The 27967-nt window shown below is 30.5% G+C and overlaps 1 protein-coding gene across 3 annotated transcripts in view; it reads left to right on the plus strand.

Annotated features, from left to right (window-relative positions):
- Window positions 1-27967, plus strand: part of LOC106685573 (DNA-binding protein D-ETS-6) — a 99253-nt gene that overhangs the window by 57557 nt on the left and 13729 nt on the right. For 2 of the 3 annotated variants that reach the window (XM_014428330.2, XM_014428331.1), the window contains exon 2: window positions 16382-16621. In XM_014428330.2, the coding sequence (XP_014283816.1) occupies window positions 16382-16621 (240 nt within the window). Of the gene's footprint in view, window positions 1-16381; window positions 16626-27967 lie in introns of all 3 variants that reach the window. The other variant, XM_067045092.1, reaches the window with a different exon arrangement.

The raw sequence follows: 27967 nt of genomic DNA on the forward strand, positions 1-27967 counted from the left end.
TTTTTTTTAACCTCTGAAAGAAAAAATGAATTTGGTTGTATTAAAAATTTTTTTTTGTCACCTTACCACTTAGGCAGACTGATGAGGAAAACCACTCATCTACATTTAGCGATATTAAAAAAATATATAAAACATTTATATATCGTCATAACATAGATATGAATAGTTTTTCTTATAAAACTGATTTAAGAACTTTACATAATTACTTTGTTTTTAATAATTGCATCAACTTAATTTGTTTTAAAAAAATCAACAAATTTTCATATCATGTAATAATCTTTATTAAAACACTTCCATAAATTCAACTGGATTCGATCCGATTAAATCGATGGATTTTTTGCTATTGCCAGATGAAGGAATCGAATGTCGCATTCCGAAACAAATTGTTTAGTTTTCTGTTAAAAATGATTATTAAATTTATACACTTTTTATTTTTGTTTAAATTTAAACGAAATAGATAACTGTTAAACAACCAAGGGTTAGATTTGTAAAATCGGTACAGAACCTTTGGTGTCCCTAAGCCTTTATTAATTTACTTAAATAAAAATCAGGCAATCCTAATTGTGATCCTAACGTACAATAAATACGGATGTCGAAAATAAAAATTAGGGTTTCTTTCTCATCCTACCTAACCTTAATTTTTGCAATTTTGATTTTTTTTCTCTATTAATAATTGAATTTGGTCAATTTTTAGAGAATATTATTGAGAATATTTAGTGTGTATCTAACTCTGGAATTTCCAATTGAATTGGGTACTTTTTTTTTTTTTTTAGTCCCCTAACTATAAACAATGTTATTATTAAAATAAATAAATAGATAAAAATAACGCTTCTAAATAAAAGAGGAAAGTAAAATAAATAACAAAAAATAATGATATTGGTACACCTAATTAAAATAAACAATTGCCCTCTAATAGTAAAAAGAAACAACTTAATTTAAAAAAGGGACTAGAGAAGAAAATAGAAAAAAAAATAATAATAATGAATAAATAAAATGAGTAATAATAAAAAGTAAAATAAAGGTAGTGTGACTATGAATTAATTTTATATTTATTAAAATTTATAATAGAATGTCCTGCAGCAGTCTGGGCTTCAGTCTTCCGGTTGAGGTTGGGTTTCCCAGGTTGTAGGTCACTGCTCCTTTAACTGTCGGGTACTGGGAGTGGAACTTCATGAACCGTGTTTTGATATAATCCTCTGTTGACTCCATATGTAATTCCCGGTGCAATTAGCTATTTCTTATGAACCAAGGAGCATTAACTGCGATTCTTAGGACTTTATTTTGAAAAGATGTTAAATGTAAAATGTTTTACCATGTTAAATGTTATAAGTATAGCATTGTGAAAGCCCTATTCAAAGTCATGTTAAATGATTAATACATAAGAGCTCCGAGCGGATTTTCTGAGCAACTTGTTTGCTAACCTTTCCTTCCAAAACTTCAGGTTATTATTTACTTCTAAGTTTTGATTGCAGTAATTTATTACAACATGCCTAAAATAAGTGAAAAGCAGAAGTGCAAACGTTTAGCTACTGATTATATTTTTTAAAAAGTCCAAAACACAACAAAAATGAAAAAAAAAAAACTACGAGTAAGTAACCTAACACGACAACAAATAAAACGGTGACAAGCTCAGCTTCAGGGTCTGTTTCGTGACGCCATTCTCCATTTAACAGACCTAGTAACAGACTCTCAGCCATGTTACATGTTATATTGTTTTAACTTGGTAAAAGAAGGAAATATTTCTCCATTTAACATAAGTTTTTTCATTTAACATGTTAGACTAAAGATCATGAATACTCCCTATCACTGTAACAGTAAAGCCTACATAAATCAGTACCACAGAATACTACACTGCGCCAAAACATAAATTGACAATGTTTATATTGTTTAATTAATAAACACTTTAAATTCATGCAATCAATTTTTTTTCATAATTTTGGAAAAAAAAATTCCTAAGAACATTCAAGTTCTAGTTCCATGATATAAGATGAGTAATAATTTCAAGTTTTTATTATATTTTGTTAGTTGTAAAAAGATGTTCATAATTCTATTATAATAAATGTTATAAATCATTATCCAAATCCAAATTAACTACAACTGTTGGAAGGTTAAATTTCTGCTTTTCCAACACATTAATATCTTTCAGATTTTATGCCTTTATGCACGAGAAAAAATAATTTCAAATCAAGAAACATTTATCAAACAAAACACAAACTACGAGTAAGTAATCTAACACGATAATAAATAAAACGGTGACAAACTCAGCTGATCTGTTTCGTGACGTCATTCTCCAGACTCTCAGCCATGTTACATGTTATATCGTTTTAACTTGGTAAAAGAAGGAAATATTTCTCCATTTAACATAAGTTTTTCCATTTAACATGTTAAACTAGAGATCATGAATTCCCCTAATACCTATAATAGGAGACTGGACCTATAACATCTTGTATATTTTATTAGTAATCCTCTTATCTTATGTATATACAATGTTATATATAAGATGCTATAAAGAATCGGTTATATCTTTTTAAGCGTAGTATTCAGTTGAAAATGGAGTTGGTTTTCTTGATGTAGAATTATATGTATGGATACTATGAGATTGACCCAGCGATGGGAACTGAATGGGGTGAGTCAGAGAATGAAAGTGGCGGGTGGCGAGTTGTGAATCAGCTACGGTTCTTGGTAATGGAGAGATTGTGTCTATTTTCAGAGCAGGCCTTGGTCCTGTGAGAGGTGTCCGCATCTGCAACACGGATATTCGGCTTCGATATTGCTACTTACATCTTCCAAAAATATCCTACATTTCCAGTCAATTTGGGAGCCAGTCATTGATATGACAGTATATTCTATTCGATTTCTGGTGATCTATGGTAGTAGTACTTAGTACAAGAGCCGGGAAGAAAAAGAGGCAGTTATTTCACCCTAATTTTTGGTTACTTTAATGAAAATTATGTATAATTACTAGTCAAAACTGATGAGTCTGCCAAGTATAGGTAGGGGGAATAGAAAATGGCGTCTGCCTCAAAACCTTAATTTTTCAATCGGAGCTTTATATCTTAAAAACTACCAACAACATTAGAAAATCTAATGTTATCTAATAATAATAAGCGCCTCTCAGGATTGTCAGGAATGGAAGAGGGAGCAAGATTAGAAACGAGTGGATTAGGGTGGTTAGGGAGTTTGTAATGGAAGGAGTGATATCTGGTTCGGACTAGACCGGTTACATAGGGAACATTAAGGTCTTTATGTATGATTTTATTTGTGACAAAGTAAGGAGCATCGAGGATTTTACGAAGGAAATATAATAGTATCAGAAAAGCTTGAAGACGGTCCGAAACGTCGTAAAGGATATATTGTTAATTGAAATTAATAAAAAATATTTAAACTATGAAGGTGTTTTACTATCCCAGAAGAAAAATAAATAAAATAACATAAATATAATTAATACCTTTGAAAAAGTACAATTTCTTTTTTTTTTTTCTTCTGATCCCTCTAAAATAGAAAAAAACAATAAATTAGTGGATGCTTTATTATGGGAAAAAGAATAAATCATGTTGAGTATTACCTTTTATCAGCTTTGGTATTTTAAGGTTACCTGCAATACTTATCTATTTATTATGATATGTCCATTCTGTATGGTCCTACTAGTAAAAAAAGAATCCGGAGGTGAGGGGTCTCCTCATGGAAAAAAAAGTAAATTACCTAAGAAAAGTTTTATAAAAAAAAAAAATATATCTGCTAAATCTGCTATATCTAAAATAATACACGTTAGAAGAAAACAAATATGCACGCTAAAAATAACTGATATATTAAAAATAAGCATTGTGGATTATATATATTTTATTTCCTAATCGTCTAGACGTCTGATGTAATAAGAGCCAGCGAGTGATCAATGAGTGGATTGAAGAACTGGGTCAGGGCCTTGGTTAGCCGCTAGAGGTCAGCACTGAGTCAATGCTTCCCGGAACTGCCACTAGATGGCGCCGGTGAGTATTGTGTGGTTCCCAGTAAACAGCTCAGCCTGTTCATTCATACTCCCCCCCCCCCACCTTCGTAGTAGTAATGATTGTGGCTGAGGATGATTCGTAGTGAGTCAATATTATTACACACAGGCCCCTCCGTCCGTGTAGTTGACGTTGAAATCAAATAGCTGGGCTTCATTCATCTTTCTAGTGTTATCACTCATCAGCCATTCATACTACTGATATCAGATAGTAGGATATTTACAACTGATAAGGGATTGCTAGAACTGTTATTATGACAACGATGTAAACATTTTTTATTACATATAGATAATTCTCCTGTATGTAAATTAGAAGATAAGAGGTATTACTAAATTGTTTTCAACTTAACTTACAATATTTTCTCTATATTAAAAAATATATCTTTACCAATACCATTCTAGCAGCCTGATGTATTTAGGCAGCATAGATAAATAAAGTATTTCTCTCTCTCTCTCTCTCTCTCTCTCTCTCTCTCTCTCTCTCTCTCTCTCTCTCTTTATTTATCTTTTAATAATAACATGCATATTACTTTTAATATTTATCATCTATCTTCTTAATAATATTTTCACAACACGATACTTCTATTAGTTATTTTTTTCCAAGATTGTTATCACATTTGTTACAGGGTAGTATTTACTACTGTCTAAATATTATTAATTCATCAGTTTATCATCATTGTGATTACTATACCATTTAATATATCCTATATCCTCTTGGTTAAATAATAAATCTGTTTAATAATATAGCTTCTGTTTTAACAGTACAGGACAATTTTTATTTTTTTCATTTACGTTTTAACTTTTATTTATATGGATGTCTTTTAATACTTCTACCTTATATCTGTTTTATTTATGTCACTTGTAGACTCTTTCATTAGATTTACATTCACCATTAGTTATGGAAACTAGAGGATTCTATATTAATTTCAATGAGTTGTATATTTTAATTATTGGATATAAAAGATTTTGGTTGTACTAGGTAAAGCTCATTTTACTCTAAATCCAAATAAGTTATCATACATTTTTTTTTTTTTTTTCCCGAACCCTCTAAAACAGAAATAAAAAATGAATTAGTAAGTGCATAACTGTGAAAAAGAAAAGTAATTCGTGTTGTGTCTTACCTTTTACTACCTTTGGTATTTTAAGGTTATCTGTTATGTCTAATATCATATATGAGCTATCCATTCTAAAAAGGAGCTATTTTAAGTCCGGAGGTGAGGGGCCTCCTCGTGTTGTATCGCATATAAGATAAAAATAATTAATAAAGACGATAGATAATGGTGAAATTATAAGAAACAGTCAGAAGTCGAAAAGAAGTGTGAGGGAGGGAGTTATCATACAGTGAGGCAGAGTAATTTAAATTGCCAAAAAATAAAAAAAAAAAGTCCATGGTTTTGACACAAATTATGCGCAAACAATGCGAAAAATAAACAAAATCATTCGAGAAATTCTCGTCATTACTGAGTCATTTATGCCGTCATTATGACGAGTATTTTAGGACGGTGGCCAAATCGTGAATTGACCATCGTCATATGATTCTCAAAATTATTATGACAAATTCTTTTAGGAAATTGAATTCTCAAAAGATTTTGTTTACATTCGAGCAGTTGGTTAGATTCCAAAATTGTTTGCAATACAGGTGGCTTAAGGACGAGTCAGAAAGAAAAAAAATCATTGATTTATAATTAGACTTTCTATTATAAATCAATTATAAAATTCTTTATTAAAAAAATATCTTTATATTGGAAATTTGAGTTGAGTGCGTTGGAGATGAATTCAGTTTCGTTTCAAAATTCACAAAACTTTGAAAAATTGGGTGAGGGGGGGGGGGTTAATATACGAAGGTAAGTTCGTTAGTTAGGGTATTTTAAGTACTAATTTATATCAGAAACTTGGATTAGTAAGATAGTAAAAGTGACTTTAAAAGGAGAAACATCATAGTTCAGTTTTTATTACTAGCCAACTTTTCCGCTCAATCATCTGAAATATCACCAGGGCAAAAATAGAAGAGATAAAGACATAAGAGTGGATAAAACATAGAAGGAGTGAAAGATTATGAGTAGTATATGAGATTATAAAATGAACTAAAAAAAGAAAAATTTATCATTAATCAAACGACTAGAGAGAATGTTATGAATAATTTTAAAAATTATTTTCGTATAGCTCAAAACGTTAACATTTTTTAATATTTTGTATATGTGACAAAATTATATATAAAAAAATACTCATAAAATTAAGAGAATACTAAATCACTACAAACATTTGTTCATAAATCATAATTTATTTTGTTTGTTACAAAATGGCAGATAAATAAGTTAAGTAAAAAGATAAAAATAAATAATTTAAATTCAATCATTAGTTACATTTTTGGATATATTTTATTTATAACAAAATGTTGCAAATTAATTATATGACAGAAATATGACAAAAAAACTACTACGAGGATAAGGATTTCAGTATTTTGTAAGGAAGTACTGTTTAACAGTATGTATATTTTATAACAACGGTTATAAAAGGAAATAATATGTTCATGATCACGCTAAATACCCTGATTTTTCCCCTTTAAATTGGGACTCCCGAACCTTCGCCCAAGAAAAAAGAAATGAAATATAAGAAATAATAATTAAATAAATATATAAGGAATATTACTTTATAACTTATCGATTATTTCAATCGCTTCCGAATGTATAGTTCTACTATATATGTATAGTTCTCGCAGACTAGTCTCATTCACATCCTGGCGCCAAGATCCGTGGATCAGTTAAATATAGCATCGCTGGCTCATCATAATTACTCATCATGGAAGGGTTGGTTTGTGGGAGGGGGTTAACTCCTTTAGGAAGAATATCCCACCATCTTTCTCCTCTTCCTAGAAACATCTTGATATGCATCACATGTGTCTGCTATGGGATTTGATACTATCGGGTTACTGCACAATTAACTTAACAAATAAGAAATCTTCAAGAGATAAGAAAGTTATAATGATATATAATTTATAATGTATGTTTGTATGCAGCTTACATAAATTCATTCTGTTTATAATAATTTATTTTACACAGTGTTGATCAATAAAAGAAATATCGTATTTTCAGGTATAATGGTACAAAAAAGGAAGGAAAGTTTTACTTCGTGGTTTCTGATGTTACACAACTGTTCCCAAGGAATCAACATTTACTCACGCAGCTTAATTCAACCCTCTATTTAGGTTTAGCTAATGATAGCTAAAAAAAAGGTGATTAGGTTGCAAAAAACTGACAAGAGGAGACTATGGACTTTAGGATCACGTATTTCAATAAAACTTATTTAGGTGAAACTAGGTCGAAAAATATTAGACATATGTCCAAGCGTTTTTGCAAATGCACCCTTGCAATCGAGAAAAAATATTTTATATAATTGTATACATTTTTTTTTATATTATCGTATCCCAGGCCCTACGAGTATTTCATAGTTAATACAATTTAATGTTTTTGATTTTAGTCATAAATAAAAAAAAAATATTGCTGGTCGTATTGAATAAGTTCTAATCTATATAAAATAACAAAAACAAAAAAAATCTTCTGAAGTAACTAATAATATTTTTTTTTAGTGGGAAAATCAAGTTGAATTTGTGTTTAGCGCATTTTGAAACACTTTAATACGAATTTTCATATAAATAATAATAAAAAAAAATTCACAACTTCTCATAATTATATCAAAATACAGCTGAATCCAACCCATCTCAATATCTTTTAAGTATTATGGTCTTTAATATTTTGTTTTTCACTAATAAGGACTGGTAGCTTACTCGGAAATATACTTTAAATAAATTAAGTAGATTGTAGTTGATTGACAACAATAGAAGTAGATAGTAGTTGATTGACAAGAATAGAATATGTAATATAATTTTATAGAGGTAAGATAGAATTAAACTTTTTTTCTTTTACCTTTCGGTATGTTTATTTCTTGATCATTTTCTGTTGTTTTTAAAAAATATTTTATCATTAATTTTGTATAATTCTTACGTCTATATAATATTATATTTCATCTTCTATTGTTATCAATCAACTACTATATACTTCTATTGTTATCAATCAACTACTATATACTTCTATTGTAATCAATCAACTACTATCTAGTTCTATTGTTATCAATTAACTACTATCTACTTCTATTGTTATCAATCAACTACTATCTACTAAATTTATTGTTATGTATATTTCGAAGTTTGTTTATTTACTATTTTCCTTTTATTTTTGTGTTTCTCTGAGTTAGGGTAGTTATCTCTTTGTTGTTTTTTCAACCCTGATGGAGGCCTGAAATTCAGGTTGAAACGTCGGCAAGTTTTTGTTTATTTGTGGATTTTTTTCTGAGTGCACCTTCGACCATCTTTTCCTTGTATTAATCTACAGTCAACTAAAATCACCTCATTACAAATTCTTTGAGATATTTATGCATAAAAAAATTTTATCAATATAACTTAACATCGCCAACAAGGACAAAGGATTTTGTCAGACTAACAGGTTTGTGGTTACATAAATATTTCTTACGGGTTTTTAAAAAATCTGAAATAGTCAAATGTTAAGTTGTATTCCGTCCTTATAATTCAAAATAAATTTTTAATAAATGTTGTCCTTTGTTGTGCAGTTTTTGTAAGACTTGATGTAAATAACTTCAAATACGTAGTTCTTGCCCTCTATGAATTTAGTATTTCAATGTTTTGAGGGCTAATTCCTATGTTAACATTTTAACTAAGCACTAAATACTTAGAACTCCATCAGATTATTCATCGTTCAACCAAAACCGTTTACCTTCGCAGAGGTACACCGTAAGCTGTTGCAACACTCGGGATTTCCGATTAGTGGAGACTCTAAAGTCATTTACCTTTCAATTCCTTGAGGATTTTATTCCTAGTACAAAACTGGACTTTTCTTAATTACTGGCGTAATATTTGCTTGTCTAAAAATATTATACGTCTGTATTGGATGAAGAGAATGAACAGAGAGCTGAACAGGGGTAAATGGATTGAGAAGAACAGCTTTGTTAATTGGCTCTTCGAATTAAGGAAGACTTAGATCGGGTCTGATTGGTCAGTTGTGGTTAGACGGCTTCGTCGACAATTCGATATCTAATTAACACTCTAACCTCACTTAGAAATACAAAATATCGTCCCTAACATCACGTCTTACTAATCTAGTTTGAGGCATAATTTCACCAGGTAAATATGTCTACAAATCAGTTTTAAGGAAGAATAATACAAGAATGATTGTAATGGAACTAAACTCGAGGAACAATATTTTTAATATATTTATAATTATTTATATTATTAGGGGATGTTTTAATTGCAAAAGCATCTTATTTAGTTTGGAGGATTTGAGAATGATTAGATTTAATATTATCTGTATAGCAGTGTATAGATTCATTTGTCTTATTTTAGGTATAATAATTTCTAACACAACTTTTTTTCTCGGATTGCTCTACAGACCAGACAGATAAACCTTCTCCACGGTTGTCAATCTTGGGCTACTGCTTTCCAGTTTGCTGCATGCAGTGCCTATGTACACCCTTAGTTTCAGATTTTTCGGGATTTCAGTAATCTTGACAGAGAGAAGAATATAATCATACCATAATATATTGATCTGATCCCATGGTAGTAATATTTAGACTAAATTCCTTTTAGCTACTTCAATTTTTTTTAGAATAAATTACTTTAATTAATAACAAAGCTATAATTCAATTAATAAAATTATCAATTGTTTGTCGGAAGATAGTTCGAGTCCGGTCAATAAAGGTACGAAAGCCTAAAAAAAACTTATGTAATGTTAACCAACGTTTCGTCCAACTTTGCAAGAATTCGTCAGGGTTAAATGAAAACGAGATACTATAGAAGATGTGAAAAACAAAGAAAAGAGACAAATTAGCTTTGTTTGAAATATTGTTACACCATATTTTTTCACTTTACGATCATCCTATGCTTCCGAAAAGGAATCTGTTTGGAGAGCCGTGTTTTATTTTCTTGTAGTTAAGTGGCTATAACTTGAATTTTTTTAATTTAATTTTTTGAAATTAATGAACCAATTAGCATGAATTTTATGTAAATAGGGAAATTTATGATTGTCTATAAATAAGACGGAAATATTAAGAAAATATAGATGTAAATTAATAATGAACTAATTATTAGACTAGAACTAGAGTAAGAGATAGTAAAACTATGTTTACTAGAAATAGTGAAGAAAGTGGCAAAGGTAAATTACGGTAACAATTATGAAGCAGATAATAAGAATATAAATAAATAATAAAAATAACAGATAAGTGGGTATATTGTTTTCATTTAGTTCTGACGTCCAGCAAAGTGGGGCAAAACATTGGTTAAAATAAAATTTTTTTTTACTACTTAGTACCTTTTTTATTGACAGCCACCTGGACTACCTTCCTTCATTCTACTTCATACGGTCAACTAACTGCTTCCAATATTATCAATCGTTCTTGGAATCCACTCCATTCCACCATCAATAACTATGTTTTGGTTTTCTGATTGTTGAACCTGCCTTTCTTCTGGAAATTTTATTTTTTTATTTTTATATATATCCGTTTTCGGTATACAAATTCTATATCGATCGGATGAAAATATAATTGTATTTTTTAATCTCTGCTTCGATTTTTCTGTTTTTGAACATCCCAATGTAGGAAACGTCTTGTCAGTTTTTTTAAAATATTTATTTGCAGTGGACATAAAATCTCATCTTTAGAAAACAGCAAAATTAAAAATCAGTTCCTTGAAAAATAAATAAAATTGTCAATATTCAAATTATAATTCTAAGTATATATGTATATATTCGTTTCTCCCTACTTTGCAGGACTTCATCAGGGCTAAAAAGATACAATGAAAAGAATAAAAATACAAAGATAAGATACAATGATAAGAATAAAAAAAAGTAACAATGGCAAAAGTAAAGTTTTTTTTATAAAAATACGTAAAATATAAAGTTAAAAAAGTACAGGAGATGTACATAAAACAAAAACAATACGATACAAACAATACAATGTTTATACAATAAAAAAAATTAGAGATTAAATAAACATCATGAAAGAATAATTATAAATAAAAAAATAAATAAATAATAATAATTATATAAAATGATAATAAATGAGCAAAGAACATGTCAGGACGACCTATCTGTTCAAAGCAAACGGATGAACAGAAAGAAACAATGAAGCGGAAGCGTGGAGGAGTGGGGAGGAGGTAACCAGCAAACCGTTTAACGGCTTTATTTCAATTTCAAATACGTTGCGTATGCAGGAAGTAGTGATGAAGATATGACGAAAAATGAAAAATGATAAGAGAATAATACAAAAAATTATAAAAATAATAACTAAGTAAAATAAGAATGACACATATCGTTACTAATAATACGAGATTAGACTGAAGAAAATAAAACAATATATAATAACAATGATTGTAAAAGAAGTAACAGATAATAAGTAAAAGTAAATAAAGAGTAGTATAAATAAAAAAAAAAAATTACAAAGAAATAAGTAAGAAAAATAATTAAACAATGATAACAACTGTAGTATTTATATATCGTGAAAATAATCATTTATCTACACTGATAATAGTAATAGTAAAGATAAAAGGAGTAACATGAATAACATAAAGTGAAATAAGGTAATTTAAAAATCGGAAGTGAAAGTATACAAAATAAGATAGAAATATTTATAAAAGTACAAGGTGAGATGTAGAAAGAAGTACATAAAAAGATTAAAAATAAGTAATAAAGTATAGAAATAAGTGAAAAAATGTGATGGAATGTTAACCATATAGGTGATGATAATGATAAGTGAAATAAGTTACTAGAAACATGTGAAATAAAAGTTGACAAAAACAAAACAAAGTAAATGTGAAAGTTAATAAAACATAGATGGATAAATATAAGTGAATGCAGCGAAAGATAATAACAAACAGGTGAAAACAAAAGTATGATAGAAAAATTTGGTGATGATAATAAAATGAGCGTAAAATTATTTAATCTTAATTAAGTTTAATATATGGCTGCATGTATGGCGAGATACAGTTTTTATCGATACATTTTTTACTCTTGCCATTGTTACTTTTTTTTATTCTCATCTTTGTATTTTTATTCTTTTCATTGTATCTTATCATTGTATCATTTTGTATTTTTTTTAGCCCTGATGAAGCCCTGCAAAGTGGGGGCGAAACGTCGGAAAATAAATAGTTGTAAACTATTTTTGTTTCTCCTTTGACCGCAACCCTGACCATCCTCTTATATATGATTCTAACTATTAGAAATAATGCATCTTTTGAATGCAACATGTTGCAGTTCCAATCCCTGTTATTCCCCTGAACTGTACAGCTGCAAGTGATTCATGGAACGGCCACACTGTCACGATGTGGTGCCATTGCCATTGCTGGAATAAAAAACTTTTCCTGGTCCTTGCCGGCTGCGATTGTATAACGCTTGTGGCGGGAATCCCCAGCTCTGTGTGGCGGCAACTCTCCGTTTTTTACGCTTTATCGCACAGTCCCCATTCCAAGTTCTCTAACAGCTAAAGTTTGCCCTCTGAAATTCAATGCACAGTCCCAAAGTTTCAGAAATACCTTCTTTCAGTATTAAACAATGTCTAATATTTTCTCACAAATACACATATATTTTACGAGAAGAAAATGGTTGATGGTGCGATTAAAATAAAACACAAATAAGTTGATGTAACTTATTTAATCGTGCCAACGTTTCGTCTAGAGTTTTTAGCCTTCATCAGGGCTAAGAACAGAACACTATAACAACCTATTTATATAGAAAATAAAAAATAAAATATAAACAGAATGACATGAAGTGAATAATTTTACAGAATGGAATTGATAAAATAAAGTGATGAGAGAAGTGGAAAATAAAATGTATACATAGGTAATTGAATAAGTAGGTAAAATAACATAATTAAGGAAATATAATAAAAATGAAGTTATATAATGCAAAGAAATATGAATATATTAGTTATTAATAATTTAAAAATTAAAATATGGAAAAAAAATTAAATTGGGAGAATATATATTTTATTTCTCTCAATTTTATTTTAACCATAATAATTGAAAACAACAATAATAATATACGGTGAACATAACGTGGGTAAGCAAAAATGAATTTCTAAAATATAGGAAAAATATTTTCTTTCTCTCAATTTTATTTTTCTGTCCATATTTTAATTTTTAAATTATTAATAACTAATATATTCCTATTTCTTTGCATTATATAATTTCATTTTTATTTTATTTCCTTAATTATGCTATTTTACCTACTTATTCAAGTATTATATTTAGAATTAATAAAATAAAGTTATGAGAGAATTGGAAAATAAAATGTATACATGGGTAATTGACATAATTACCTATAAGTAGGTAAAATAACATAATTAAGGAAATAAAAAAAATTAAGTTATAAAATGCAAGGAAATATGAATATATTAGTTATTAATAATTTAAAAATTAAAATATGGAAAGAAAAATAAAATTGAGAGAAAGAAAATATATGTAACCATATAATAATTGATAAATAGTCAAAATATTAGTAAAGTTTAACAAAATAAATGAATACAAAAAAAATTTTGAAAACAACAATAGTAATATGGTGAACATAACTAATAACGTGGGTAAGGAAAAATGAATTTCTAAAATATAGGAAAAATGTTTTTTTTCTCTCAATTTTATCTTTCTCAATTGGCAGGTTGGCACTAAATAAATTCTTTCAACTTATTTGTGTTATTTACTGAACGCACCCCCCCCCCCTCAAACCATCTTCTCATATATATTATCTATGGTCAACTATCTTATCATTATTTTTTAAAACTAGCGAAATTTATTTTTTTACATAGGAAGCAACTAGTCTCTGTGATATAGTGAAATTTGTTAGCACAACAGAACCCTGATGACGGAGTTCTCAGAAATGTCGGTGTATTTTGTACATTTATAAACAATAAAAAACATGGAGATTAAAAAAAAATCTTATAGAAAGTATATAAGGCTTAAGATTTATAGTAAAAACTAATTTATTAAATTTTCTAAATTTTGTTTTTATTTATGATATTACAACTCCATTACAAAATAGAAATAAACTTGAGTAAATTCATTTTTTATCTTTTAATTATCCTACCTATACAAGATAAATATACTAGTATTGTAAAGGCTATGATCGTTTGAAAAGGTTACATTTGCATTTTACAGCAACAGTGTCAGTGGTCAATTTTCTAAGTGTAACTTTCGTCAGCCATTATTTGGCCCCTCCTATAATCTTTAAGTTCCGAAAATTATTTACAAAAAAAGTTGCGATGTATATTTGCGGTAGATTCTATTTAATCGTGTTACAGGATTCGCAGAAGACAATTAGGCGGCCGAAATAGACAGGAGGAGACGGTAGGTAATGAGCCGTTCGGTTGATGATCAGAGGATCGAGGATAGACCACCGCCAAAGAGGTCACTGATGAAAGGGAGCGCTCCAGGTTTCCTTGAACCTCCTTGTTGGTCCACCTCCCCTTCATTATCTCCCTCCCAGATTGTACCAACTTCAAGGACCTCCCATTGTGGTACTTCGCTTCACAAGTGCCACCTTTTGGCTTCAACGAACGAACTGGACAATGATTCCTGACCTTCCGCAATACTTAAGTACATTGTGTGGAACGCAATCGACAGCCGTTAATGTCCATAATGGAGTGGTATATAATTAAATTTATCAAAGCTTTCTTTGAATTTTAAAATAAGACAAAACAACCCTTTCAGGCTGGCGCCAAAATACATCTGACCCAGATTTCTGGAACGCTCTTAAGAACCAGTAATTTCTTATTGTCTAACTCGAATGTCAATTTGTTGACCTGATCTCAGCAATATCATCGTGGTATAATTATTGAATACTTTGACAAGGATCTCGTTGTCATCAATACAAAGCTTTATTGTTGAGGTCAGCTGGCTAACATGTAATATGTAAACAAAGAGGTAGTTACGTTGGAATTGTACTCAAACCAGATCCACACGCGATTTGACGGTTTACTGGGACAAGAATAACATTGCAAGTAAAATAAATTGTATGAATTAATTATACTGTGCTTAGAATTAATTGAGAAGAAACTGTAAATCTAATCTAGACACCGTTAACTAAGCGAGCGTTTCTTGTAACGCCTGGTTCAGTTTTTTTACAATAGACATACAAATCTAGTGCGGTGCGCACAACTTTCACAACTTTCACTTAGCACCCTACGGCCCAAAGTATTGAAGGGGCATTCATGATCTTTAGTTTAACATGTTAAAGAGAAAAACTTATGTTAAATGGAGAAATATTTCCTTCTTTTACCATGTAACATGGCTGAGAGTCTGTTACTAAGTCTGTTAAATGGAGAATAACGTCACGAAACAGACCAGCTGAGCTTGTCACCGTTTTATTTATTATCGTGTTAGATTACTTACTCGTAGTTTGTGTTTAGTTTTGTTTTGTCTTGTGTTTCAGACTTTTAAAAAAATCAGTAGCCAAACTTTTACACTTCTACTTTTCGGTTATCTTAGGCATGTTGTGATAAATTACTGAATTCAAAGCTTAGAAGTAAACAATAACATGAAGTTTTGGAAGGAAAGGTTACTAAACAAGCTGCTCAGAAAGTCTGCTAGAAGCTCTAATGCATTTACCATTTAACATGACTTTAAATAGGGTTGCTCACAATGCTATACTTATAACATTTAACATAGTAAAACATTTTACATTTAACAGTGATATTGCTGTAGCTATTTTAGTGATTTTTGAAAAAAGAAAAATTTCAAGACCAGGGAAGTTTAAAATCATAAACAAACAATTTTGATTTTGCTATAAAATTCCTATTTTAAAGTATCTTGGAGTGGGAGGATTTTTTCGGTTGGCTATTCAGACCTTGTAGATCTTTGGTCGGACAAGCCATCCCCATGCTTGACTGCTTTGGGCTTCTGCTTTTCAGTTTGCATTCAGCTCTTTCGCATCTTTGTTCATTCTGTCTATCCATCTGGCTTTTGGCCTCCCACGCGGGCTCTTTGAATAGAATACGACAGTTTAACGAAGTCGTAATGCAATCGGGAATGTTCGGGTGGTCTCGGTTTTACCACAACCGAATCGAAACGTCAACACTCAGAGAGAGAGATTGTTTCTAATCCCAACAATCTTCCTTTATTTTATTTGTAGGTAACTATATATCCATTGTTAGTAATACTTTCTCTTATATTTCAATATCAATATAACAGATTTATGTGTATGAATATTGTATTGGTAGTCAGAAAGATTTTGAAATAGTTTTGCATTATTTTTGACAATTTTGACCTTTCCATCTATTCCTAAATACATTACGTATTGATTATTGTGTTATTATCTTTTTTTTCAGACCCTGCAGTTTGGGAGCGAGAGGACGTGGAGAACTGGCTGTCGTGGATCACCCGCGAGCTGCGGTTGCGGCCCGCACCGGTGGCCGATCGGTTCCCGCGGCGGGGCCGGCAGCTGCTGGAGTTGGAGCCGGGTGCTCTGGCTAGGCTGGCAGGCTCACCCCGGTCCGGACGCCTCCTCGCCGCTCACCTTGCCCATCTCGCCGGACGGCCATCTTCCCCACTCAGGACTGACTCCATCGGTCGGTAATATTAATATCCCATCTCTCTTATGCATTATAATAATAAATCTTTATTTATATGTGAATACAAAATGAATTATTTTTAGGAAAAAATAAAAGAAAATGAATATATACATTAAACATATTCACATATAGACCTTCCCGTATGAGAGATTAAGAGTCTTTTTAGCGGAGACTAGTCCAACCTTAAAACCGGAGTTGCTGGCATTTAGTTTTCCACAATTCGCTATCTCGAGCGTGCCTCTTCCATAATGAACCGCCACACTGTTATGTTATATCGTCGGCTCAGCGCTTGCGTTGTCGTACCTTCGTCTCTTCCTGTCCAGGGGGATCCACTCAACAACTCGTCTCGCCCAGCTTTCTTCGGATTTCCTCACTTTGGATCACACCAGGTCCACTTCATTTTTCTACCGTATCTTATGGTGTCGGTAACCATGGTTTCTTTTCTTAATCGAACCGAGCTAACTTTATCCTTCAGATAGACTCCAAGCATTATAAGTTCCATTCTTCGTTGACAGATGTTAATCTTCCTCTCTATATTCTTATCCAGAGACCATGTTTGGCATCCATAAGTAAGTAATAGGATAATACATCTGTTGAATACAATTGTTTTGTACCTTATATCTTGACGGATTTTAAAAATGTATCCGAGACTCCAAAATTTCTTTCACACTTTACCTATTCTGGATTCAATTTCCTTGGCATCCCTAATCGGAAAGGAAATTATTTGCCCAAGATAAATAACTTCATTGGAACATTTCATACCCATGAGGTGATGTCTAACAGTTTCCGAAGGGCCATTGATCATTATGACAGTTTTTTGAGGATTCAATATCAATCCAATATCAATTATTATAAGTATACACCGATAACTCCCTATATGAGTCGTTCCCAAACCTTTTATGGCGACGGTACCATCATGGTAGAAGTAAGAAAATGGCGGAACCCCTACATTATCATTTTATACAAATAAAGTGATCCGTAAAAAGCAAAAGCTAAGAGAAGCTAGAGTATCTTATACACAACCGTGCAAAATTTGAAGAAAATCTGTGATGGTAACGTTCAAAACTGAATCGAGTTTTTAACCCCAGTTGGAAGCTTCCTACGTATCTTAGGATTTTCTTGGTGTGAAAAAATATCTGGTTTTTTTCTCAAGGCCTTTATTGAGGACCTTATACAGCCCAGAGTGGGAATGTCAAGATTTATTTTCGAAGCCATTGAGAAATAAATATTGATTGACCCACGTGGGAATCGAACCAAAAACCTCCTGAACGTAGGGCTCTAACAAACGAATGACCCTCACCCCAACTTGTTGATTTATTAGGTCCTCATATCAGATTTTTTAAATTGTTTATTTGGGTTTGACGCTTTTATGCACCCAAACACGTCCATGTTATGTACTACTGACAATCCTACAACATTCCAATTCATTCCAGGAAAAATGGAAAGGCAAAAATGTATTCCGTTATTCTGCCGGAAAATGTAAATCAACTCCTCAGGCCGGATACAAACCGGCCTCAAGAGTGCTTGAGTGCTTCGACAGGTTTAGGCACCTAGACCAGTTTATTAATTATAAAAAAATATATAAATATGTAATGTTGTGAAAATATGATAAATTTCTCCTACACAGGGTTGAGAAAGTTAATAATTCGTGTGTGATTTATTTATTAAAATTTAACATTTATCAACTAGCACTCACAACAGTTTAATGAGTAAAAATCAAAATATTTTATTTACCATTCAATTTTTTTTTATTGTTAATAGCTGACTGTAGTCTGTATAAAAAATATTCAATATTTAATTTACATTACATTATGCTGTTCTTTTAAAATGAAATGGAAAATGTATCTTTATTCTAAAACACTTTTTCCTGCGTAAACATAGCAATATTAACAATTTAGACAATTTGAGTTGCATTGACTAAATTATGTTAACTTTGACCAAATAAAATAAAACACTAATATTAAAAAAGTGTTATAACAAATGAAGATTTGAAAAAATACATTTTTACAAGTATGTGGAAGATTGATAATTGAGGAAATGGATACATAATTGATGTTTGAATGGTGATAAGGAAGGAGATTTACAATTGGATATGGGTTGGGAATTCCAAAACGAGGAAGCTCATACAATGAATGATTTTTTCAAAGGAAGCACTTCTCTGAGATGGGATGTATAAATCGTTAGGCTGGTCTCATGTATTTAATTAGTGGATGTATAAACTAATTAGGAATTATGTATATATAATATGTATAAGAATTATATATAATATAAGAATAAGAATTATGTAAATATAGGAATTATACATATACAAAAGTTTTTTTGTCCTTAAAGATCGGAATAAAAATATACCAAGAAGGTATTATCTTCGGATATCAGCAAAAGCCAACAAACAATGAGATATATGAGAACGTATACGAATAAAAAAATAAAATAAATAATGATAGTAAAAAAAAATTATAATATACATGGTTACTGCCAAAAATAAAGCCTCTATTTTTTTTAATTCAAAATTTCATTTATTTCGTAAAATATTAATTTTATTTTAAATTTTGAGTATTTGTTTATTTCTTCAAAGAAATTGCGATTTAGATATATCCATTTTTGTAGACTGGACATTTTTCTATGTTTATGTCTAACCAGTTCCCCGCCATGACCTTGAGAAAGATTTGAACCTCATCTTTTACTCCATCGTTGGAGTTTATTTTTTTTTTTTACTTCGATATCTATCATTTCTCTTCTTGGATGATAAAAAAATGACTTTCTATTTAACAGCAACTGGTGGCGGGCTCCCTTAGAAGGGTGAAATATTTAATGAATTGTGAAAGAAGGGGAGGGGGAGGAAAGTGAATTGAATATAGAGGAGGATAAAACGATGATAATGCGCTCTCTACACCCTTTATTATAGTATACTCTATATCTCTACAGTTATCCTCAACGTTTATTAGCTGGGCTCTTGTGATCCGATGGCTTAGGGCCTCATGTTTAATTGAACGATCTTCGACCCCTCCGTCACCTCTGCCGCTTCTAGTGGGGTCTTCTCTGTTCTTTGGCCCAACATCATCACCCTCATTCCTGAAGATTTTATTTAGTTTAGCCGTTTTTATTACCTAGTGTTGTTTGATGAATTATATTTACACATCAATACTCATTAATCCTCTTTGAAAAAATAGTGCAAGTTAACCAGGGAAAAAAAGAGGTTTCATATATTTAAATTATGTTCTCTGTCATCTATACTAAAGCGATTACCTTTTTCCGCTAATATGAAACACCTGTAAATGATGAAATAAACATACATTAAAAAAAAGAAATAAAATAACAAACATAGGTATTATTATAAGAAGGGGCTGAAAAATAACTTTTTTGTTAAAAAAGGGAAGAAGGGATAAATCAAGTCGATTTATATCTTTCAGCCGTGCCTGAACCATAAAGTTTAAAATTTTACATTTTTACTCAGATAATTTTCTATTATATTTAACCTGCCATATTATAAATATAATACCTCTAATAGATTATAATTTGAACCCACTAAGAATTACTAAAGAAATGGTTTATGTCTATCACATTTTTTTTCTCCTGAGATTATTGTCAAATTTAACAAAATACCGAAAAAAGAGACAAATGCTTTATTTACTAAGCCATGTTGCCCAAATATAATAGGTTGCCATATTGTGCTTAGCATCAATCATGCAATATGTAATATATGCTACTTCGTCCTTATTCCTTTTTGTTTTATCCTTAGTAATATCTATCTTATTCTCTCTATTGTACTCTTGGATATCTCTTGTTTTTTTTTCAATGATCAAACATATATTTTCAATTAATAATCCAAATATTATTATATATATTTAAATAACCGTATAGACGTATTGCATGTAAAAGTTTCTTGCTTGCACACATAAATAAAAAAAATAAATAAAATAAGAAAATGAAGTTGTAACTAATTAAAAGTATAATATATTAAAATAACATGGCAATATTAGGAGTAAAGTTAAATAATGAACAATAAGGAAATAAAAAAATTAAAAATTAAACAGACAAGTAAATTAAAAAAACATAAATAAGATGAAAATGCATTTATAAATGGATTGAGGGTTTCTACATGGAAAGCTTTATAGAAGTTTCGATACTTTGCAATTACACATTGATTTTTAATTTTGCCACATTTTGATTTCGATGCCAAATTGATTTAGCACTTCTACATTTTTGAGGTCTGTCATATTGTTTTGGAAACATAACCAATCGATTTGTCTCCTTCTGAAGATTAAACAAACAATATTACTGATTCTATTACATGATTTTATATTGACTAAAAATTAAAAAAAAAAAAAATGACTAACATTTCAATAAAGTGATCATTATTCATGTAATCGTTCAGAAAAATGATTACATGAATAATGAACACTAGAATAAAAAAAATCTAAAAATGAATCGAGGTGAAAATTAATAATTTTTAATTTCTTTGAAAAATGGTATTTAAAGGTTTTTAGGCGACGCTATAAACAAATATGATTTGCTATTTCATAAAACAATTTTTTTTTTTTTAATTTTTAGTTAATATAAAATCATTTAATAGAATGAGTAATATTGTTTGTTTAATCTTCAGAATGAGGCAAATCGATTGGTATATAATAACTATGAATAAATACGTATACTTTCTGAGTTAGGCGCCAAAAATGCTTAATTCTGTTAATAAATTTTTTTTACTGAAAAAATTGGAATAAACTTTCTTGGGAAAGTCCTGAACATTTAGCAAAATCAAAATCGGATGAACGGTATGGCAGTTCATTAAGTACGAACAAACAATATTGATTTTTAAATATTAGATTTTAGTTCAGGTGCGATGGTATGTATAAATAAACATAATCTGAACGGGTTAATTCAGAGAAAAATGGTAGATACAAATTATATGCTATTGGGAAAATTGTTATGTAACAACATGACCCGAAAAATATTCCTAAATGTATATAGTATTTTCTCATTTAAGAATTTTATGACCAAATAAGTAGTATGTAAACACAAAACAAAACACTTTACAAGAAAAAAAGTTCGCAAAAAATTACGTTTCTTGAAATGTACCTGAAAAAGGTACATGTATATTTGAGGAGTTACTCATATTTAATTTAGTATTGGTTAATGTCCAGATTTTTAAAAAATGGACGGTTTTCAGGTTATGGGTAAAAAATAAAATAATTTTTTTTCCATGTTTGTTTATTATATATATTGTTTATGTTTCCAAAACAATGTGGCAGACCTCAAAAATGTAGAAGTGCAAAATCAATATGGCATCGAAATCAAAATGTGGTAAAATTAAAAATCAATGTGGAATTGCAAAGTATCGAAACTTCCATAAAGCTTTCCATGTAGAAACCCTCAATCCATCTATAAATGCATTTTCAACTTATTTATGTTTTTTTAACTTTCTTGCCTGTTTTTCAACTTATTTATTTCTTATTGTTTATTATTTAACTTTACTCCTAATCTATGTTTGGTGTAGATTAGTTATTTGGTGTTCAAGTTATTTCTATTTCTTTGCCATATATTTTTATTACATCATACTGCTATAAGCGAAATAGATATGATAAGCGATTGGTTCATTAATCCAAGGTGTAAATAATTAAATATATTAATTTATATCAAACTTTCAATTGTATTCAAGATTATAGATCCCTAAATCTAGAAAATGTGGAGCATTGCCGGGTCTGTTAGTCATAGAGTAAATTTTGGGATATAGGATTTTTCTATCAGAGCGAATTATATTGGGGAAGTCGATTTTATGAGAAACACTTTGAATGCATAGAGGTGTATTAGTATTAGTGCTTTACCATGATTAAAGAAATTAAATTCTTGAGAAATTTAATGCAAGGTTATTGGTGACGTCTCTATGTATGAAAATACTCTCCCTGCTCTAACCTAATAGCTAGTAAAATAGAAGGAAGGATACGGAGGTGTTGACCGTAGGCACTAAGGGATGAGGGTTGAGTGAGGCGAATAAATATGTATGATTGTTATCACCCTTATCAGAAGAGAGCAGTAATCGAGAGCACTCTATTACTGACCGGACTCTATTATCTCCTCTCTTATCTCGGCTCCGGCCTCCGCTCTCACTCTCGCTGTAACTGTTGCTATGTGACCAGCATTTCTCAATTCCTTTCTCTCTATTCCTTATCTCTTATGGCTCCGAGGTTCCCCTTCCATTTCGCTGGACTTCTTTTTTCGAAAATACAAGATTCCGATACATAGCTAAACCATTCCCGACTTTCTATGTCAGTGTCGAGATATGATTTTTAGAGTTCTTTTTCAGATAAAAATGCTTATTATCATCAAAACGTTCATGGCAGGCGAATCTAAGTAAATGATATGAATTTATGAGTCATGACTTAAGGACTGTAAAAAAAAAATTAAAACGGTCGTCAGTTGTCTATCTGACTAACTGCGCAGCTAGTTTGATTTCGAAGAGCTCAGGAAAAACAATAGGAATCGAATTCGTCGATAGCAGTGAAGTCTTTGAAGTAAGAAAAAGGACTATTATAGAAAAGTGCCTATTTACATTTGTAGGTTTTAGTGTTTTCGGTCTAATATTGAAAAATAAAAACCCCAAACATACGCAATATATGATTTAAGCTTTGAGGAAGGATTAAAATGGAAGGTGTAATCTTTCAGGAAATATGAAGCCAAAAAAGTGGGTTTTATAATCAATTCTGGTTGCGTGGTAGAGAAAAAGGAGCCAATCACCACCTTCCTTTTGTTTCATTTTTTTATTTATTTATTTATTTATTTAATGTGATTTACAACTGTACAAATAAAAAATACAATAAGTAAATATGTTGTATGTTTCATATACACTTAAAAATCTTGGGAAGGAATCACCCATTGAGGTACCACCTCAAACATTAATTTAAATTAGAAGGTTCCGTGGCCATCTTCTTTTCAGACGCCTCGAAGGATTATCAGGGATTGTTAAGGATTAAAGATTAAGAATTAATGGGTTAGGATGGTTAATTGTTTCAGCTTAGATTACTATAGTGGGGATTCCTATTAACCTCAACGTAAACCTGAACTCCCAGGGCGTAGTTCATCCGTCAACATCCGTCTTTTTGGCTTCACTTTGCCTTTAAATAAAAGAAAGCAGGGTATTGCCTTCCTCATTAGATTTAGAAAATTTCGCACCAAAGTGGAGCTTTTTTTTCTGTATAGTCTAAAGTGAAATTACACCTAAATTCACTTCGATTAAGTGTAAAGTTATACTTGAGTCCTAAATACGAATATCTAGTACTATTTTTGTTCTTCTAGCTTGTTCTTAGTCCCCCCTCTAAACATGTTTGAAAGTGATCATTCACACACACTGTATTAATCGCTTTTATTTATATTTTTTTATACGAGGTAAAGATTTTTTAATTTGGCTCTCTCGGTTTGAAGTTTGGCTGTATTCTGGAAACTCCTTTACCATAAAAGCTCGCGTTCATAGATAAAGGAGTGTCATACCTGACTCTACTTCAAAACAAAAGTGAAGCCAAAAAATGAGGGGTTGGCCACCTCCCTGGAGCTCAGGATTACGTTAAATTAAATAGACATGTCTGTTACTGTAATCTAAAATGAAATAGAAGGCAGTCAGTTGTGTCTATCTCAGATTCGTCCCAGGAGCCCATCTTTTTGGCTTCACTTTTTCTTGCACCTTTCATTATACTCTCCAAGGTATAGGTATCCGTAAAAGTTGTCATGACAATACCTTTGGTAAAAGGTTCACTGCATTTGCTTTATCAGGTTAACTTAAGAAAATGTTTATTAAAGAAGTCGAATCAAGGAATTGTCTTCGAATCTACTTTATAATAGTAGTTATTAAAAATTTTTATCAGCTTAGTTTCTTTACAAGTGATAAGATATACTATTCGAGTACTATAGTAAGATGTCGTGGGGGTTAGCTGAGGTTAGGAGTTATTGTTTCAATTAAGTTGTGCGAAGGGACGGGGGAGGGTTTAGGGCTGACCCTAGATCTGACTTCGAGATCAGGTGCTACTCTCTGCCTACTGTAAGGGCACTTACCCTAAGTCCTCCGGCTCCTTTACCTAATCCACTCCTAACTTTACACTTCATCCTTCCTCCCGTATGTTTTCCTTTATTGTCCCCTTGCGAATTTAGATTTAATAAGCTGGTACGAAGGAGTCTAAATTGACTAGAAAATGAAGAATATAAAAAAAAGATAAATATACCTTATATATATACCTTAAAGAAAAGATAAATATAATAATATATCTATTTAGATAAAAAAAATTATAAATAAAATAATAATAATATTAAAGCAAAATAATAGAATTAAATGTGAGCAATGGTTTAGTTAGACATCTTTTTTTTTTTTTTAATAAATGACTAAATTTTTAAAAAATAATTTCCAGTTATTTTACTATTTATCTAAATATAAATAATTCTTGGTATCCATTAAGCACGAAATTCAGGGTCTTGAGAAGAGGTGCAAACGTCTTTAGTGAATTCTTAAAAACTTTTCCTTTTGAATCTTTAGTGAATGTGTCAACAAGGACATAAGCTTCAATAATCTAGGCCAGATAACATTTTTCATCATAGACTACGAAAAGTTTGCTAGTTTTCATATTGAATCCCTCTATATATATAAAAAAAAACTTCTATATAGGAACTTCAAAGAATATTTCATGAAAACTTCACACATATTTTATTTATTAATTGGATGACGTTTCTATCATTTTTTTTTCTTCTTAAATCCTTATAAAAAAAAATTCTGTTAAAATATAGATTTTATTTTTATATAATCAATAAGAAAATTTACGCTTACAAGCGTCGAAAAGTTTGGTTCGGATTCTCTTATTTTTATTCTTAAATCCCTTCGGAGCTTCATAATCAATTTATATCTCTTCTTTGTCTAGTTGGGGAAATTTATATATTTCCAATTCCTCGGTTCCGTCGGTTATATCCAATTGTCCTAAATTTGAAATGTATTGAAAATTATTTGGAAGCTTAAAATCGTATTTTTTCCTTAGGGACATACCAATTGGTATTCTAAACTAAAATCAAATATACTTTATTGGTGTAATTAAATTTACCAATTCAATACCATCGATATTTATGGACCTTCCAGGATTGACCCCTAATCATATTACACAGACATTGGGTCCAGTCACTATAGGGTAAATTTGTTAAATTAAATTTTTTTATCGTCGTAAATTTTGATACATCCCAGTTTTAGGGATAGCTGATTACGAATCTGAAGTTTGCTAACGGATATTTTCCGGACTTTATTTTTTCTTCAAATATAGTCAAAATGCGCTTATTTTTTTATCTATATCTCGAAAACCATTTTTTTTTTTTAATATACAAAACAAGATATCCTATATTTTAGATCTGTGCATTATTTTTTCTATGATCAAATGCTAAGAAGGTAAAGCTGTATAGAGGCCAATTCTCCAAAAGTTAGAAAAACGCGATTTCTGGCTTTTTACATTCAAATTGAATAGAAACCATGTATGTTCCATATAGCATACGTGCTATTTAACTTCATAAATGTTTTGATCTGTTGTGTTATTCTTCGCGCTAACCTTGATAAGTGCCCTCTTAAGGCCCTTTTCTTTTCTTCCCCAGTTCATTTTTTTTTTTTAATAAAAACTGTAAGTCGGAGTGAAAGGGAGGGAGAACGAAGGGGTGGGTGAAGGACTCTAACCTGTACTAACACTAGCACACCCTAACCTCATAAGATATCAAGTCCTGTTTTATTGGCGGTCGGAGGCGCAGGACCAAGATGGCGGCATAATGAGACAGGGCGATATTTCCCGCGCGCGGTCGTATATCATCTACCACGGTCCCGCCAAACCCTCTCATTGTCTTTCCCCTCCATCCTTCCTCCTTGTCTTCTTCTTAATTAATTCTTACACTCTCAACAACACTCAGCTCTTCGCTATTCACACTTTCTTCCAGTTTGCAATTTTCTATTATTTCACGTCTAATTGGTATGTCTTATATTAGCTATAATTATAATATAAGCTAATTAAATTTGGCCATAAAATTATTAATGGGAAATATTACAAATCCGAAAGAAATTTCTTTTCTATTGTCATTATAGCGCTTTTCTTTCCTTTTATTTATTTATTTTTTCTTTTTATGAGAACAATTAAAACTCTCAGGAGAATATCAGAATTATCTACCCATCATAATATCTTAAGACAACCCTTGCATAATTTTCTAATGCGTAAAAAAAGGCAAGTTTCAGGCCCTAGAATTTTTTAAACATTAACTTTAGCAATTCATTAATTAATGATATTATTTAAGTTCACTTAGAGTGGCAAACAGCACTTTAGGGTGTAAATTATATTTTTCTTAAGGCCCAAAAATGTTTTTCTAGTAACTTTACCACTGTAGAGAATTTTATGAATCTGACAAAATGCAAAAAAGGACAAAAAGCCCTAGAAGTTTTTATTTATTAAATTTTGCAATTTATTTATTAGAGAATTTTTAAGAACTCTTAAGGATGGCTAACAGACCCTCAAGCCTGGTATCAATTAAATTTTTTTCATAAAATTATTACTGGAAAACATTACTATTCCAAAAGAAATTTTGAGATCCTAAAAATTTGTTTCTATGATTTTTACCGCTTCGGAGGGTAATATAGTTATCAAAAGAACTGTCTGTTATCAATCGATTTTTTTTCTATAAGGCCAGGGTTGAAAATTTTACAAGTCTGGAAAAAATGCAAGCCCTAGAATTTTTATTTTTTTTACTCTAGCGATTTGTTATTTAGGGGTATTTTAAAGAATTCTTAAAGTTGTTAACATAATTCTCAATAGTCAGGTGTTAAAACTTTTAGTTACCTACAGTGTAAATTAGAACTCTCAACAGAACTGTCAGGTAACGAAAACAAAAATTAAAAATCATACAGTTCCAAAATGAACAAAAGTTTGGAGCTTTTTCATTCGGAGCTCTCTATATCTTACAAACTACCAACAACACTAGAAAACCTAAGAGAACATTATTTAAAGAAGAGTAAATTTGCTGAAATATTAGCTCTAAAAGAGCTATTTACGTCCAATAGTTTTCGAGATATAGCTTTTTAAAAAGCAAAATTTCTTAAAAATCTACTAAAAGATTAGTAGCTAATTAATTTATTTTGAGAAATCTATATCTCAGGAACTATGTGATGTACAGATGTCTATTAGCACTCAAATTAAAGCTAGTTTAATGGATTATAAAGAAGTTTATAACCTTTACCTTCGTAGGAATAGTAGTTTTCATGATATTTGCTAAAATAAATTGATTTATAGTTGTTAGGACAATAAGTTTGATTTATGAAAAACTTCATTTCAGAAACTACTGAACGTACAGATG

The sequence above is a fragment of the Halyomorpha halys genome, unplaced genomic scaffold (assembly GCF_000696795.3).
Source record: "Halyomorpha halys isolate HHAL.00 unplaced genomic scaffold, Hhal_1.1 Scaffold710.1, whole genome shotgun sequence".
NCBI lineage: Eukaryota > Metazoa > Arthropoda > Insecta > Hemiptera > Pentatomidae > Halyomorpha > Halyomorpha halys.